The sequence below is a fragment of the Alosa alosa genome, chromosome 2, assembly GCF_017589495.1.
Source record: "Alosa alosa isolate M-15738 ecotype Scorff River chromosome 2, AALO_Geno_1.1, whole genome shotgun sequence".
In the NCBI taxonomy this organism is placed as follows: Eukaryota; Metazoa; Chordata; class Actinopteri; order Clupeiformes; family Clupeidae; genus Alosa; species Alosa alosa.
In genome coordinates this window covers 29,910,842-29,928,554 of record NC_063190.1, presented here as the reverse complement: position 1 = coordinate 29,928,554, position 17,713 = coordinate 29,910,842, and the positions used below count along the sequence as shown (strand labels likewise).

The 17,713-nt window shown below is 39.2% G+C and overlaps 1 protein-coding gene and 1 long non-coding RNA gene across 3 annotated transcripts; both read right to left on the bottom strand.

The window, feature by feature from the left end:
• Positions 1 to 2,111: 2,111 nt before the first annotated feature.
• Positions 2,112 to 10,752, bottom strand: timd4 (T cell immunoglobulin and mucin domain containing 4). Of its 2 annotated transcripts, none has more exons than XM_048266716.1 (8): positions 10,496 to 10,752; positions 9,572 to 9,910; positions 8,978 to 9,043; positions 8,207 to 8,283; positions 6,011 to 6,122; positions 5,702 to 5,735; positions 5,415 to 5,548; positions 2,112 to 5,043 (listed from the first exon to the last, which is right to left on the bottom strand). In XM_048266716.1, exons 1-7 carry the CDS (start codon positions 10,551 to 10,553, stop codon positions 5,464 to 5,466), a joined length of 771 nt encoding a protein of 256 aa, XP_048122673.1. In that variant the 5' UTR covers positions 10,554 to 10,752; the 3' UTR covers positions 2,112 to 5,043; positions 5,415 to 5,463. The 2 variants fall into 2 exon arrangements, with proteins under 2 accessions (XP_048122673.1, XP_048122683.1); XM_048266726.1 differs by having other exon boundaries at positions 2,112 to 5,548; positions 9,572 to 9,723; positions 9,816 to 9,910; positions 10,496 to 10,577.
• A 621-nt stretch (positions 10,753 to 11,373) lies between these two features.
• Positions 11,374 to 12,177, bottom strand: LOC125291340. Its single transcript, XR_007192967.1, has 3 exons — positions 12,087 to 12,177; positions 11,951 to 12,001; positions 11,374 to 11,878 (listed from the first exon to the last, which is right to left on the bottom strand). It is a non-coding gene; the product is annotated as an uncharacterized LOC125291340 (long non-coding RNA).
• Positions 12,178 to 17,713: the final 5,536 nt, after the last annotated feature.

The window sequence follows — 17,713 nt, the reverse complement described above, 5'->3', positions numbered from 1 at the left end:
AAGCTTAATTAATTTATTAGTAATAGTAGTAATATACAGAGACAGATTGTAATATTATATTATATCTACAAATTAGTAATATACACAGACAAAGCTAATGACATGAACAATGTTGACACAGTAGCTTGTGCACACTGCATATAGCTGTACATACTGTACATATGGTTCATCCTAAATATCCATATTTATTCAGTTTTTCTGTCATATATTCTGTTAATACACTGCATATATCTCTATTGTGTATCTCTATGTTGTTCATACATTGTTCATATTACATAGCCATATTTATTCTGCTCTTATAAGGTAACTGCTAATACACTGCACAAACTTATATTTAATTTATACTACTCTAAACCACCTTCTGAAAACAACTGTATACTACTGTCTACACTGCACTATATTTTTTTGTTCTGTCTATGCACCACCTACTTTGTATATCACATTGCACTTTTCTGCACTTCTGGTTAGACACAAACTGCATTCCGTTGTCTCTGTACTTGTACTCTGCAGAATGACAATAAAGTTGAATCTAATCTAATCTAATTATCTACTCATGGAGTAAAAACTGGACGGGTCATAAGAGATTCTTTGTCTATCGCAGTCTCTACCTTTGTTGACTATAGCACAAGTTCTTGTGGTAGCAAAAGACACTGAATTACATTTCCTACACACAAAACTGCGCTCTGATCAGTGCTTTTGATCAAAAGATGGTTACCTGTGAGCGCAGCCTAATTGAAAATCCCTGCATGAATAAGTGCCAATCGTGTTTTTTACACCGACGGCGGCTATTTTCTATTCAAATACTATGAAGTTCAGTGTTCACAGTACCTTGGTCCTACCAGACATTTCATAATGTACAAAGTGTCTGGCCACTTTCCATCGCCAAGCGTTAACTTCCTTGAAGGCGAGTACTCTGTTGAAGTTTAAAACTATTGGATCTGCCCTGGAGTCACTCTGGATCTGCCATAACCAATCGCTAACGTTTGGTTGTGACGTATGTCTGGCTCAAACTAGCGCACAACCTAAACGTCATCGTTCTCAGCTACTCCCTCTGTTCGCTGATTGGACCTGCACATTTTTGCAGGAGAAAATCTGTGAATATACAGCAGACCCAGACGACATACTGAAGGGAAATGAAAATTGAGCAGAAGTACGTAGGAGGGCGGAGCCAGGCTACGTTCACAGTGCCCTCAGCGGCAAAAAGCCCTCGGCACTGACCGTTTTTTCCCCACAGCACTCAGAGCGCTGAAAGTTTAAAATTTGTTCAACCTTTAGAACAGCGCTGGCCTAGCCAATGTCACTTTTCTCTCGATGACCAATCAAAACTTCGTAACTAATAAACACTTGACAAAGCACTCTGAAAATGAGGTTGGGGGTGCTGTCAGTGCAAAAACGCGATTGGTGGACACAGGGCCTAATGGTGTTTCATCTACCAGACACCTTGTCTAGTATGCCAAAAAGTTTTGACCCCTGATTCTAAATATTATAATATTATAGGATACATAGCCCAATATGCCCCTCTCCCTCGGTCAGACACCTTAACATTTCCTGTGAAAGAAATTGTTGAGCGTAAAAGTTGAGCGTATCTTTACATCCCTACAAAGTAAGTACAATGATTATGAAGTCCAATGTACTGAGAGAGCTTTTCTTGAAGTTGCATTGTGAAGACGTAAGCATGCACAGGCCTTGACCGTTAAGTAAGGGATAACGGCCGCCGAGGTGTCCTGTGATACGGAATTAATGGACGAGGGCGAGGGGCAAAGAAGAGTTGGCCCGAGTCCATTAATTCCGTATAACTGGACACACCTTGAATGCCGTTATCCCGCTTATCATCCGGTTGTCACTGTAAAGCCATGCCTTTATAGCACACAAAGGAAACACGCGGTTCCCTTTAAAAAGAAGCCCACTAGTTTGTTGTACAACTTTCGTTGGCCCTATAACAGCGATAGCATGGACCGTTAGCTTGTTTACAGTTGATTCCATTGTTGCGAAGCCTGCCTCCAGGCTCAACCGTCGTCTTACTATGGTTGTTATAGTTCATCATCATAAGCATTGATATGGAACGGCGATTAAACTTTTTTTACCAGATCTACTTCATAGGTGTCCCGTTATTCAGAATTAAAAGCCACCCTGCCAGCCAATCAGAAAAGAGTATTTCTTCTCTCCGGGTGATAAGTGCAGTTTGAGGCCAGCAGGGGAGGGGGGACAATCATACTGTCATTGTACAAGTTTGAGTACTGTAATTTTGCAAATATAAAACGCTAAAACTTAAAAGCTGTTTGCCATCAGCATCACCTTCACAGAGGATGGAGAAGAAGAAGGAACATGTCTGTCAAACTGAAATGTGTTACAAACATGTCAATAAAGTACTAATAGGATGACTACAGTCAACACAACAGTTGTGCAACTCATGGTTCGATTACAGTTCATGCTGTAGCTAACATGCTAAGGTCATGGCCTATTTGTCCAGGTCAGAAAATGCCCACTCATTGATAATTAATCGATTTGTCTTTTAACTATGATGCTTATTAGCAAATGACATGGGGTAATGTTAGGGTATGTGCAATACCTAACCTAGCTCAGCATTAACTGGGATCATAATAGTCTTAGACTTCTCTCTTTTAATGTGTAAGATAAACAAGTAATGACCGCTTCACTGAAACTTCATGGTAAGCCCTTTATATCATCACTTCCTCATAATCAATAATTACACACAAGCAGAGCAAACTGTGCCCTGGGTGGCTCATTCTCTCTGAATGAATGAAAATTATTTTGTTGTGGAGCTGAAGGATTAACAACAGGCAAAAACAATCTCCAAAGAGCCATATCTACTGACAAGGTAATGTTTCACGATTCTCGCGAGATTTGTCAGGCCGCCGTTCTTGAAGTTGCATGACTGGTTATCTTGGTAGCGACTCGCTACATATATGCTGCATAGCTATGCTAGGTGAACTATTACAAGTTGATTTACCATCAAATTGGCTTTATAAAGGTTATATTAAGGTGACAATCTTGCATAGTGTACCTTTAAATGGCTTTAGCACTTGACCCACAACCAAGTGGGTCCAACTGGGTTCAATTCTGCGTACTATATCCTAATATCCTAGTATTTTTGTAACATACCCCACACTGTGAAACAGTTCTGTATTGGGCTCAATGTGCAGCCAGCCATAAACCTAAGAATACCATAAACCTAATATTATCAGGAATTACAAAAAAGGGCCCAATCGAATGATGCTGGTTATGTTTTTTTATGACAATGAAGTATTTTAAAATAAACTGCAGCTAATGCACAATTGCGGTCAATCCACATTATTTATTATTATTATTTGCATGCGTCTAATGTTTAGGAAAATACGATATGCTCCAAAGTGCCTTGAGATGTGGCACTATAGAACTTAAATTGAATTTAATATGCACCTGCATATGGAGATTTGTGAAGTATACAAAATGGTTGAATTACTTGCATTTGTGTGCAAGGACTACAGCAATAAATACAACTATACAGCCACAGACTACAAGTAGTCAGGTAGAACTGGAATGTGGACATAAGTGTGACATAAGGTACGAATGCAATTTTTTTGCATAAATTGAAGAGGGTGTCCTTTCAGAATCTGACGGGTGCCGATCCGGCACCCTTGAGCATTTTCTTTAAAATGACATCATCTGCCACACCCCTTTTTTGATCACAGGAAATCATCTAAATAGACATTAACATATAAACCCATCATGTATGGTATCAAGTTAAAGCTCTTCTCATACAGAAATCAGCTTTGACCATAACAAAGGTAAAAAAAAAAAGTTCAGGTCCCTCCAAAGAACAAAATACATTTTGCAAAGTGACCTTTAAGGTCAGATTACGTTCCTTTTTGCTGCATAATAGCTTATACCTCTAAATCATCTCATGTTTGGCATTGCAACATGGCATCATGGCTTTGCGTTTCATACACGGCACTTCAAAAATAGCCAACTGGCGTGTTATCTGCACGCATTTTGAGCTATCTGCGTGTATGTCAACGGCGCGTAAACATACACGCCATTTATCGTCTCACTTCTGCGTGTATGTCAACGGCAAGTATATGGCGCCCTCTAGGGTTAGGGTTATGCCGTTGATAAACACGCCAAAATGCTATTATGCATTAGATAACACGCTAGTGGCCATTGGAATGTCATGCATACGCAGTTCATGATATCAGTCTGGGTATTAAATGAAATAAATTGTGGAACTGCCATGTAGCCTTATACATACAGAGATACAATCATTCAATAGTAATTCATTTTAATATAAATATTATAGCAAGTCTGATGTATTCTAGTTCAACAACTTGCCAGTTGGCTATAATTTTGTCGCTGAATTTCAGACAGCAATGTTGTGAGGTACTTCTCAGGTAGTTTGCACATTAAGTATAACTGTCCATAGATTACAGACAACAATATTTTCCCCATTTCCAACATTTTTTTAATGCTTCAAAAACAGACACCACAGTCCAGGATTGATACCAACTAAACTGATTTGTGAAGTACTTTGGTTAGCATGTTAACTATAATTGTCCTTGAATTTGACCCCTGAATTAGGCCTACAGTAAACAATATTTTTCATCCAAACATTTTTCTTTAATGCTTTAAAGACAGACACCACCATCCAGGATTGATACAAACTAGTCTGAGTTATGAGGTACTTGCCAGTTAGTCAGCACATTGACTATAACAGTTCTTGAATTTCCCCCCTTAATTACAGTGAACAATTAGCCAGGAAATCCAGACCCTGGAAATCTAGAAAGATTAAGGGTCTGGCCATGACTAATATAATGGCCCAATTCAAGGGGTGGTAGCCTACCAAGCATGCATTTTAAAATCTCACTGCATGCAAGTGGATAACACTACAACCAATGTTTACAGACTGATTCTGGACTTCGACGCAATTGGATAACACTACAACCAATGTTTACTGACTGATTCTGGACTCCATGTTGCAGCACTGTGGTCATCTGTTTAGCTCGCCTCTGGCCCGCCTATATCAGATACACCGATGTGATTTGTGCCCTACGATACAAGGGACATTAAATAATGAGCATCATTGCCAGAGTGACTCGGTCCGTGTACTTTTTCGTTCATTCATTATTCTGTTTTGGAATAAAAGATTAAATTTAAAAGAAAAAAAAGCAGAAATGGCTGTATTCTCTTTAATAGTATTTCAAATAATAGTATTAGAAAATCCGCAGTAGATCTGCAGTAGGCTGATGTTCTACAACAACATACATGATGGATTTATACAGTAATGTGCATCTACCTATTTTTTATGGTCAAAAAAGGGTGTGTGGCATTTTATGTCATTTAAATGCTCAAGGGTGCCCGTCAGATTCTGAGTCTACACCCCCTAAACTATCAATTTATGCAAAAAATAGCATTCGTACCTTATGTCACATCTATCCTGGGGTTCTGCCTGACTAAAGGTTTGATGCCCTAGTCAATAGTGTAGATATTCTCTGCAATTGGTCTCCTGGTCCTGATTTCATAGATGATATGAGGTGGCTCTTTTGATGACAAGCTGCAGAGGGAAATCAAGAAAGAAATTAAGTTTCATTCCACTTGAATTTACAATGAACAAAAATGTTGTTAGTATTTTTATATAACTTTTCAGCCTGCAACTAAAAACAAACTAATATTAAAATGTAACTAGTATGTTTGTTTTGTCACATACCATCCTCCCTGTAGAGCTTTTTTGTAAAGTCCACCTACAAGGGCAGAACAGTAGAGTAAGACTAATACACCAGAAATGTATGCTTTTTGCTTGTGAAAATACATAACATGCAAAATGCATTTAATCGTGAAAATGTAGTCTGCCATCAATATATTTTTGTATGTTGCCTTTTTGTAAAAAATAAAGAAATTAAAAATACTGACACAACAACAAAGTAATGGCTTTCAAAGGCTGTCCTGTATGATTATTGCGGTCTCTGTCTCTACAGTGTTGATGATTGTGGTAGGTAAAAGAGTGAGTGTACTGTACGTTTGAAACCCAGCAGTAGCAGAGCACCCACGAGGAGTAGCAGAAGACTTAATGACAGGGAGAGCACTGGTACATTGATCTGCAGTGTGATGCTTGGAAATGAGTCTTCAAACTGGAAATGATAGAGAATGAATACAGTATAAGACATTTTAATTCTACACTTTGATTTGTCCAGTAGAGTTTTACAAACTGAAATGCATATTAGTAAGGCGGTTTAAAAATTGGCAACCTCCATTCTAACCCAGATTGGCTCCAAAAGCAAGACAATTCCCATAGACCCCCACATGTTAACATGTCCAACTTTATAGCAAGAAATAGACCTCATGGAAAGTTCATCAAAAATGGCAGAAAATACTGTAACAAGGTTTGTTGTTATGTTAGCTTTCAGTATCATCACATCATACACATGAATCCAGTGGCAAGCATGTCCCTAGTTTCCCTGTAATCTCACCAGAAGTTAGGCTACTGCCGCTGGCTGCCTTCCAATGACGTTGTCGACAACAAATCTGTATGACGCGGGAATCATGCCAAAAACCTCCCAACCGTCCATCTGATCGACCAACCGATTAACCAACCTCATACAACATCATACCACCCGCCTTACTGACATGTATCAGAACAATTGCCTTTTTATAAGCTGCCTACATATACATACATGAACTTACACGTATCCAACATGTGCGCAGAATTGGTGCAACATGTACTTATTCTGTTGGAACATGGTGGATACATGTAGGCTTGTGTTGGAACATAAATACATGTAGGATCACTGTACAATGATGAAACTTAATTAAATGAACATTCATCAGCCTATTTGCGTTGTTATTAGTGATATTGTTGCTTAAAATGTATGCGTAATACTAATGTAGCCTAGTCGCTTTGCACAAAACCATCTGCAAAACACTATAACCGATTATCTGTGAGATATGAGAAATGCCAACGGCTGGCCTGCAGTTTGAATATTAGGCTTGAGATTGGCATAGTCTAAATGCTGTAATGTTGCCACTAATAAAGATAAGTTTCTAAAGTAGGCCAACAAATTAAGTGTTTTGAGCTGAAATGGCATGAAGACTGGTGGACTGTTGTAGTGGACCGCCTGGACCTTTGAGCAAAACACCAGTGAACAGAGAAGCCCGCAGTGTCAATGCAGACTGCTTGGGGGACCTATCCAGCTGTGGATTGCCAGTCGAACTGGAAGGCTTATCATAAATTCGCATTTATTTCAATTTGGCTATAGGCTACGACAAGGCCTTAGTCATGATGTTAACATTGGGGGGACCAAACCTCTGGGACCCCCAAACAAAATTTCAATACATTTCATGCCATCCAAAAATATTATTAAAAGTCATTAAGTCAGTCAATTAGGGTATTCCAAACTTTTGACGGACATGCATGGATGGATTATGAATCCCTGGGCACAGATGCAAAAAGCCCTCCCCAGTTAAGAAAGGGAGGTCCGGGGGCATGCTGCCTCGGAAGATTTTTTTTTAAAAATGACCCTTTAAATGATGACTTCTCATGAGTTTTGTGGAAAGAGAAGAGAAGGGCGGAGAAGCAACTTCACGCAGAGGCTTGGGCTTCAGAGCCCCCTGAGCTCTTGGGCCCAGAAGGTGCATTCAGTAATCCATCCCTGGACATAGACCTGTGATATGATTCCATTTGTCTCCAAAATGTATATTTTAAAAGAAATTACAACCTAGAGTACAGTATCTTTGCTAACCTTTAAATTACACAGAATGCAATGGCTCTTTGTCTAATTATTTACACCTGAAGATTGTTTTTTTAACGACTAAGGCTTAGACTCATAGGTTTGGACCTAGAATGTCCACACATCTCCTAGACAACCAACCATTATTCCCATTTTGGTTTTAGAATGACAGACAGAAAGAAAATTGTTTTTTGTTTTTTTCTGTTTTTGGTTTAAAAACCGAATAATGAATGAACGAACCATACTGTACACGGATTGTCTATATCCTTTTTGCTGCTAGCCAGTAAATATGGGTTTACATTCTGTTTTTATTTGCATTTTACACAACATCCCAACTTTTTCTGATTTGGAGTTGTAAAAAGTTTAATTGTCATGAAAATATGATATTAACTGTCCCACTTGTATTTCAACACACCTTCAGGTTTAGGTTGAATTCATTGTTAAAGCATGGATAAATTCACATTGCATGGAAAATGTTGCAGACTCACCAGTGTTTCAGATTGAACTTGACTTAAATTTTTCCTTAAAATATCAAGATGAGATGATATGGCACTCCTCCAGTGTTCTGTTAAAAGTGTGATTTACATGTAAAACATTATTATAATTGTATTGTATTCCGTGTAACATCTTTCATACTTGTTAACAGCAGTGTCTTCAGAAGGCCTGTGAGTCCTCCTGCTTGAGAGTGATTTTAGAATCTCTGTGAGGATGTCATTCCTCCATGCAAGAGAACAGGTCTGGCTCATACCTACAAATGCCATGTTCCACACCATCCATCACTTATATACCATTTCACCAAACTCTCTCTCTCTCTCTGGGGTTGGAGTTGGTATTAGCGTGTTCAGGCGTGTGAATTCAAAAAAGACTGAAAACAAAGTTGAAAACTGCACTCTCAAGCACTAGCTCTTGAAAAGTCTTTATTGGACCATGTCTTAAATAAATGTATGTGTTTTGGCCTAAACATGGTCAAATAAAGACTTTTCAAGACCTAATGCTCCAGAGTGCGGTTTTCAATTCTGTTTTTACAATCCATACTAAACCAGCTGCTCATCAACAGCACCACTGGAGTTACATTTGACCTATTCTCTTGTTTTCCATTATTTGTAACTTATATTGGAACTACAAGATATTACATTGCATTAAATTACTCCAAAATATCAATGATTAGCAACATGGTAATGATCTGATCATTACCTGTTCATCCATTGCTGTTAACCCACAGGTACAATTTAATACACTAAAGAGGTTCCCCAGCTCACCTGTTGAGGCCAGAGGAGACTCAGTGCTTTGTGCAGATGTTGTTAATGGTGCCATTGTAGTTGGAGCTAAATTGAAACAAGTACTTCAAGAAAATGTTGCATATAAGATAAAACATATTTACATTGAGTAATAATCTTACATTCAGAAAATGAGTCTGTCTGAAAGAAAAAATAGGCTACTGCCTTCTAAGATAGTATTCGGTGGCGGCCAGGCATTGAGGGATGGTTAAATCAAATATTTGTATAAACAGGGTTTCTAGGGGTCTTGGAATTACTGGAATAACATGGAATTTTACTTTTCTATTAGGATATCTTTATTTGGCCGGATTTTGAAGGCAACATATGACGGTCTACTACTCATTCTGGTGGTTATCTTGTTAAACCGTCCGAAACAAAATTTCAGAGCTGGTACCTTGATGCCTACTACAGCAAGTTACTTGTTAGACAGTTACAGCCAGTGAGGTAGCTAGTTGCTGCCTTCTATTTCAGACAGACCCAGTGACTGCTAAGATGGTTCCATATGGTGTATGGAAGCTTCAGTAAACAACGCTGAAAATGTGAAGGTCAGGAATGAATTTGCTTATGTAAACTTACCTTTCAAAACCGTCAATGTATAGGACACTTTTTTGTCATTAAAAAGCCCATCTATATCCACTCTGCAGCAATAGGACCCACTGTCTATTTGCTGGATTTTCTGAATACCAAGATCCATTTGGCCTGAGAGAACGTCTCCAATAAGTCGGTACCTGTCAGATATTTTTGAAATAACTCCGTTGTCATCTGCTTGCACAAGAATGTCATTACACCAGAAGGTCCCACAGTCCCGGCCCCAACATACATGGCTGAGACCATGACGCCTCACTGAGTAATGGCAGGCAAGGACCACAGAACTCCCCTCTGTCACTTTAAATGGCTGGTTCAATGACTTGGCCCCTGTATATGAGAGAGCATTGAGCTTATGAGGGTTTTTTTCCTACTTTGTGATCAATTATTTCATTGAGTGTTTTGGTCATTGTCAGCATCATTATTGGATGTGGCAGGTGTGCAGTCACTCGTAAGTTCACTTATTTACCATCAATGCACACACATTGACTGGATTGATTGTTTCAGAGTCATTGTGATCTACATTAATAATTGTTTATGCATGTTACGCTCTGTGTAAAATAGTCTTAGTTTTTATTTTAGTTCTATAGCATTATGCATCAACATTGTGAAATATCAAAGTAAGCAAACAAACAACAAAACTGGTGCTGTACAAAATTATGTTGGAACAAAAGCATAGAATATAATTCAGTTGCATTTTTTGTAAAAAAATAAATAATAAAACAGCAGGAACCCCTGAATGAAAAGGCAAAAGGTGATTTTAACACCAGCAAGAAGTTTTTGAACCATTGCAGAAGTTTTCAGGTATATGCAGCATGACGTCAATGTTCAATATGTTCAAAGTTCAAGACTGGATTTTTGAACATTTAAAACTGTATGCCAATATTAGTACACATGTCTGACTGTTTTACTTGCCTGAGACTGTTAAAAGCAGAATGATCCACCGCAGCAGAGCTGAGCTTGAGGGAGCCATTGCGTGTGTAAAGTGTGTTTTGTGGGGAGCTCCGTGAGCAGTAGTGATAGGTCACAGAAGAGAGCACAATAGACTTCTGTGTTCTCATGGCTGCTGCCGGCGACATCTCCAAGTTGGACAGGCGCATACAGCCCACTCTGCGCACGCTGTCTATCTCTGTGGACATGTCTCTATATACGTCATTCGTTCCCCTACATTTTTGCATTTAGAATAGCTCTGGGCCCAGTTCCCCGAAAGCATCTTAAGCCTAAGAGCGTCGTAAAGTCCCTCTTACGAACGTCTTAAGATTTGCCGACTGTTTCCCGAAACCATCGTAGCTTAAGAGCGTCGTGAAAACACTCGTAGATCTACGAGTGCTCCAGAGTTGTCGTTACCGGCTAAGAGCGTCTAGTACTTCTCACTGAGTTCACCAACAGGACATACAGAGGAATTACAACTTAGAATACATAATCCAACTAACGTTCCCATTCTTTATTGTGTTTACCTGTGGTGAATTATATTTTAGCGTGCAAAACAGCATAGCCTACATTTAATGGTCATAATAATGTGATGAACAGCGGACAAAAATGCAATCAAGTTATTAAACGAGACGTTGCCAGAATAGTTTGACATTATCTTTGCTAAGTGAAGGCTATATTTTATTAGGCGTGGTTCCAAAAATAAACTCTGTCTTTATTAACAAATATTAACACCATACAGGGAGTGAGTTCTTTCCAGACAGTCAGACTTTTTGCCACTAAGGCACTGACACAAGTGGCCTACAAGGTCTGAACACACATGTACACACACACACACACACACACACACACACACACACACACACACACACACTAGAATGTGCTCATTAGATTACTGGCTGAGGGATGAGAGGAGCCAGGAACAGGGCTGGAGGGTTTATCAGAGGGAGGGTCTACAGACACACCACACGTGAACATGTCAATAGCAAGTTTTCAAATGCACCACAGCAGGAAAGGTGAAGGGACGCCACCACCTCGAGATAACCCGCCACCCCAGTTGGCCTGCAGCTCCTGTCCTGGCAAGAGGGGAAAATCAAAAGGAAGCGCCAATACGCACACTGCACAGTATGCACACACAAATAGTGTGGTGAACATCGTAGTTTATACAGTAGTTAAGGCCTACTGGACGAGAGCGTCCGTCGGTATACAGTTCTTCTCCTGTGTGAAAGTTAAAATGTATGCAAACATGCAATAAACAAAACATGTAAAATCGACCATCACAACTTAGGTGAAAACAAAACAGCAGCGTTCGGAACTTGAACCAAGGTAGCCTTGATGTTGCCGCTCCTTGTGTTATCGCAAGCTCTGCTACATGAAAAAGATACAATTAAAAACCCACGCAAGCTACATATTATTTTGAAGACGGTTAAAATGACATACCAATCAGCTGAGGTCGGTTATGAGGCCCATGTTCAGCAGCCGACAGCAGTCCTAAAACCCCCAAAGTTTGTGTTAACTATACTAGCCTACATCATACAGGAAACGTTACTATGCACGCAATGCCACAATAACCTACCAGGAATATCACTGGATGCGTGCACAGCAGGAAGGAGGCCAAAACAGCACAAGGGATCCCGCGGTGAAGGCAGGAGTCAGGTGGACGAACAACGGTATGCAGCTATGACGTCGGCTTTTAAATGAAAAGTTACAATTTATTTAGCCACTTCTCTACACTAATTGGCTCGCCTTCGAATGCCAAGAGCCACTCGCAAAGGCAGTACTAGGCTAGACAAGGGGCCTGGACCTTGTCCTGTTACAACTGCAACCTTTGCATACCAATTTTATTATTACTTTAAACTACTTTAAACTGCATGCGCAGGAATGCATTATTATATATTAGCAGTAATTAATGAACATGCAAAATTGATGGGATTTATAACTTTAATATAAAATAATCAAAATACAAAAAAATATAAAAGGTCTAAAAATATATCCATGTTAGCCAAGTATACTAACACAAGGAATTTGACTTTGGTAGGTGCTCTTTACATTCAACAAATAGACAGACATACAACAATACCAGCAGATACCAACACAATATACAAAACAACTATACAAATAAGACATAATACCAATACAAGTACACATGGAGTGTGGTGTAGAGTGCAAAGTAATAGTGCAAATGTAGTGTGCAAGACTCATATTGGAATGATAAAGTATGTAATGTGCAGGTGAATGGTCAAAGTGGGGATGACCCCACTTATCTGCAGTTCAGGAGAGTGACGGCAGTGGGAAAATAGTTGTTCTTGTGTCTGGTTGTTTTTGTGTGCAGGGATCTGTAGCGCCTGCCAGAGGGGAGGAAGTTAAAGAGTGTGTGTGCAGGATATGTGGAGTCTTCGGTGATGTTCTCTGCCCGCTTAGGTCCCAGAGTACAAGTCCTGGAGGGAGAGCATTTTGTTCCTCCTCTCCTGTAGCTGATTGATTGATTGATTGAAAATCTTTATTGACATGATGTTTTTGTACAAAGGATGATTCTTATATGAATAAATAAATAAATAAAATGACTTTGTACAATTGTCAGTCAAAAGGATAAACACAATAAAGCCACAGGGCTTATTTCCATTGTGGTCCTTAAGATGTGTGCATTTGGTGGTGTGTGTCAGTGTTTGCAAGTGTAGGCAAATGGTGAAGGCATATGTTTTAAAGTGAATGTAATTATGTTGGTGGTATGTGGAGGAATAAAACAAAAATAAAACAAGGCAACATAGAGAGGACCAGGCATCCCCAGACATACAACATAAAACAGAGAAGGAAGTACAGTACATACAGTGCATGTAACTCTAATAACCATACTACTGTCTACTGCTCAGTACATACAGTGCATGTAACTCTAATAACCATACTACTGTCTATTGCTCAGCCAGCTCTTTAGGGATGATTTAAAATGATCAGTATTATCTGTTGACTTTAATGCTGCTGGTAACCCATTCCATATGATAAGAGCCCTTGCCCATGCGACTTTTAAATCTACATAGAACAAAGTCAGTGGTACTACCCCTTGTTGAGTAACTGTGAAGAGCATTTACCCGAGAAAAATAATTACAAAGATATGTTGGTACTTTATTTTTAATTATTCTATGTACCATACCCATTTTATATATGTTACTCTATCCTCTACTTTGAGCCACTTAAGGCTACTAAAATGAGCCAGGTTGAGGTGTGTGTATGGGTGTAGTTTAAGAATAAGTCTCACTAATTTGTTTTGTGATGTCTGCAGCTTCTGTTTGAAAATCTTAGGAATGGTTGTGTACCATGAAGTGCAGGCATAATCAAAGTGGCATTGTATTAGGGCCCCAGCAAGAATCTCGAGAGCTTGTCTATCTATTAATGTGGATCCTCTAGCTAGAAATTTTATTTTCTGATTTACTTTAGACAGAACTTTTAGAGCCATGCACTCCCCAGATAATTTATTATCAAGTATGCAGCCTAAGTAAGTTACTGATTCCTTAGTTATTATTTCAGAATCACCAACTACCACACTGAATCCAGGTGACTTCCTTAGCTTATCATTTGATCCAAATAGTATTGATTCAGTTTTACCAAGATGGAGAGACAGTTTGTTTTCAGATAACCAAATGCTGACTTTCTGAAGTTCTGAACTAAGTAATTTCTCTACCTCTGCTTTATTGTGATGAGACACTAAAAGAGCTGAATCATCCGCGTAAAGATACAGATTGAAATCACATGCTGACTTCATGTCGTTTATGTACAGCAGAAAAAATAACGGACCTAGGATGCTTCCCTGGGGTACCCCACATGTAAGTGGAAGAGGAGTTGATATAATACCACTCACATGGGAATATTATCAAGACCTGTTGCTTTGCTAGGATTGAGATTTTTAAGCTTACTTAGAATGTTTTCATTTGTTACTTTTACAAGGGAAAACATATCTGCTTGGACTCCCTTCTTTTGATAAAAATCCTGCACATGACTTTCCCCATAGAGCCCTGATTGACTGGGCAACATATTCACCAAAGTGTTGGCTATGGTTGTAAAATATTTGTTTAAACTATTTGCTACTTTTAATTTGTCAGATATAACAGTACCTCCTATTTCCAAACTCAGGTTGAACGATTTTGTCTTCACTCTGTTGCTGTATCCTAATAGTTTTAGTGCCTTCCATAACTTTCTAGGGTTGTTCCTATTCTCCTCTATCTTGTCACTGAAAAATCCTGTCTTGGCTTTCTTAATCATTCGGTTCACCTCATTTCTTTGTTTCTTATACTTACTAAATATCTGCTCATCTTTAGCCTTCCTAATTTGTTAAAAAAATCATTTCTTATCTTTATAGCTTTCAATATGTCAGAATTCATCCAAGGCTCAATTCTGCATTTAATTCTGACAGATTTTTCTGGGGCAACTTTATCAACAGTTTTCAAAAACAATGATTTAAAAAGTATCCAAGCTTTATCCACCTCTTTACAATTAAAAACAGGAGACCAGTCCACCTCCCTCAATGATCTAGACAATGCCTCACTGCTATAGTTCTTTAGAGATCGAATTTTAATTGAGTTATGACAATTATACTGACATTTTTGTATTTTGCGTGTACAAAAAATTATAGAAAGATCACTTAGGCCATATTCTAGCCACATTTTGAGATTTTAGATCGGTCAGATACAAGCACTAAATCAATGATGGTTTGGGTATCAGAAGAGACCCTTGTGAACTGAGTAATAAGTTGCTGAAAATCAAATAGTTTGCAAAAATTCCTCAAGGCTTTCTTTAAAACATTTGTGTTGAAATCGCCAATCAATATCACCTCTGATTTGGTTTTGAGCTGCCGTGCATGCGTCACTGATTCGACCCAAAGCGGCAACCGAGTTATGATAAAATGTCCAGATAAAATGTCCAGATAGTAGAACAAAGCAGTATTTCCATACAGAGAAAACTATTATTGATAGTATAGCAGCAATAAGTCACCTGTACACAACCAGATTTTCTTGGCTGGATATTTGGCCCAGCTTTTGACTTGATTTTTGCATTGTAGCCCAGAAAATTTCTAATGGGGAGACACAGCATCCATAGTAATGCCTGGGCTTAGTTTGTAAAGCCAGTATGGCAGCTGTGTAAAGCCTACTACACACATTCCGCCCCTTCCTGTATGCTTCCCAACAGACCTCTGAAGTTCGCCTACAAAAAGGAACCAAAACTGCCATCTTTGCCTATAAGGAGATCAGGGTAATAATTTAACCTAACTACCTATGACAAGTTACATTGCAAGTTAGGTCTGGGGTAGCAAAAATCGAAGTTGCTGGCTTAACGTAGGCCTACCGAAGATCACAGTAGCCTACTGTACCACTCGAAGGCAGAGGACAAAAGTGTGTTGAGCAAAACGTCTGCATTTCAGACTTCTTCGTCCCTGGGAGAGTGCAATAATTCTCTCCCCATGTTATTTTCCCATAGCAAAAATCGCAACCGGAGCTCAGCTTTTTGAAGGCGAAATACAGAGGTCTATTCACTTGAATCGGCTGTCCGATAAACTGCGTTACAAGATGGCCGCCGACAATGTAGCCATTAGCCTATAGCCATCTCTATGGCTCTGGTGTAGCCTACATATGCAGGACTATGCAGTAGGCTATACCCACTTAAAAAGCATCACCATCTCAGTATACCCACTTAAAATAGACTTGGATACATTTGGGGTTGATATAGTATATCCACTACTAGACTACACCACTGCCGCCGAGTGACTAGCCTAAAAGGACTGACTGTAGCCTACACTAAAACTAATTAAAAGAAACAGTAGCCTAGTGCTTACTAATCTTATTTGTAACAACAACGCGAGCAGGTTAACACGATGACACAAAACATACAATGCTGCAAAACATAACACGTTGTGAACAGCAGCAAACAAAGAAGAACGAGCAATGTGCTAGCTGGTAAATTGCAAACTTGACACAATCGGAATATAACAAAGCCCTACAAGTGAAAGGACTTAAGGTTAAACCTCAAACCCTTGCGTTACAACCACTAGGCCTACATCATGAAACTAACATATTTCACTTACTTTCCTGAGATCGAATTCAAGACGTAATCCATTCCAAGACTTCCTCCAGCGGTGTTCAAACCAAGGGGACAGGCGAATTCCCGGAAGTAGAAGAATCAATGGAGGCTGGAGGGACCACTTCTCTGCTAACTCCCATAGAAGCCCATTCATTTTAGGATTTTTTTGAAATGCCATAACTTCATATAGCATATATCCTGTGCCGACATTGTAGCTACTGTATTATCTACATATCTACATAAACAATAGAAGGCAAAACAGGCTCAGCTACCTCGTATGTAACGTTGAGGTTCCCGTAAGAAGTATAGTTAGCGAGTCCGGTTGTAGGGAAGCTAACGCACCGTAGGGAGATAACCGTATTGTTTGGATAAGAAGCTCAGTCCAGCCAGCACGGAAACTCACGAACAAAGCTATGTAGCCTACAATACCATTGTATGTTAAGGTAAAGCATTGGATAGAGGCAAGTAAACCTAATGAAAAACGGCACTAACGATAATCATTTCAGAGGTTTTCGATGGATTGACCGTAGGTCAGAAAAGTGTTAAGAAGATTAGTTTCTAGTGCTAGGTAGCAGTGCTAGGCTATAACTTTTTCGTTTGTTTTACCATGACTGTTTTTGAAGATGATCATGTGTGGTAGTTTCAACATTAACACGACTTGATATCACTTGTGAGGATGATATTAATAATAATACTTAAATAAATGTTTAACTTTGATGACTTTGAAGGCAAAGGAAGTGTGAGAAGAATTTCTGTATAGCCTATCTATCATATGATTTAGTTCGATGGCTAACGTCACGAAGTTAAGCGCGAGTCTGCGCAGTACTGGGGGGACCAACTGAAAAATCGTTCTATTTGACTCAGTGCCCTCCCATTGAAAACGACGGAGTCTGTTCTTCCATTTCTTTTACTGTCTATGGTTCAAATATTTAGTTTATTCACCTAATACGGTAAAAAAAAAATGGAGGAGGTACAGTGCAACCACAGGAGAACGTTTCAGTTGGTTGGTTCCCTTAACGTTTAGGGAACGTTATAACCTTTAGGGAACATTCCCTAAACGTTAGTTTGGTTCGAACCTTCAGAGAACCATAAACTAACGTTCCCAAGCATTCCCTAAACATTCTGTGTTAGTGGGGT

Bases quoted from the DNA above. Each gene is read 5' to 3' on its own strand.
- timd4 (XM_048266716.1), bottom strand. From the start codon at position 10,553: ATGGCTCCCTCAAGCTCAGCTCTGCTGCGGTGGATCATTCTGCTTTTA. The intron at 9,044-9,571 runs GTAAGTTTACAT...GTTTCAATTTAG, and splicing joins TACATTGACGGTTTTGAAAG to CTCCAACTACAATGGCACCA. The intron at 5,549-5,701 runs GTATGTGACAAA...TTCCCTCTGCAG, and splicing joins AAAGCTCTACAGGGAGGATG to CTTGTCATCAAAAGAGCCAC.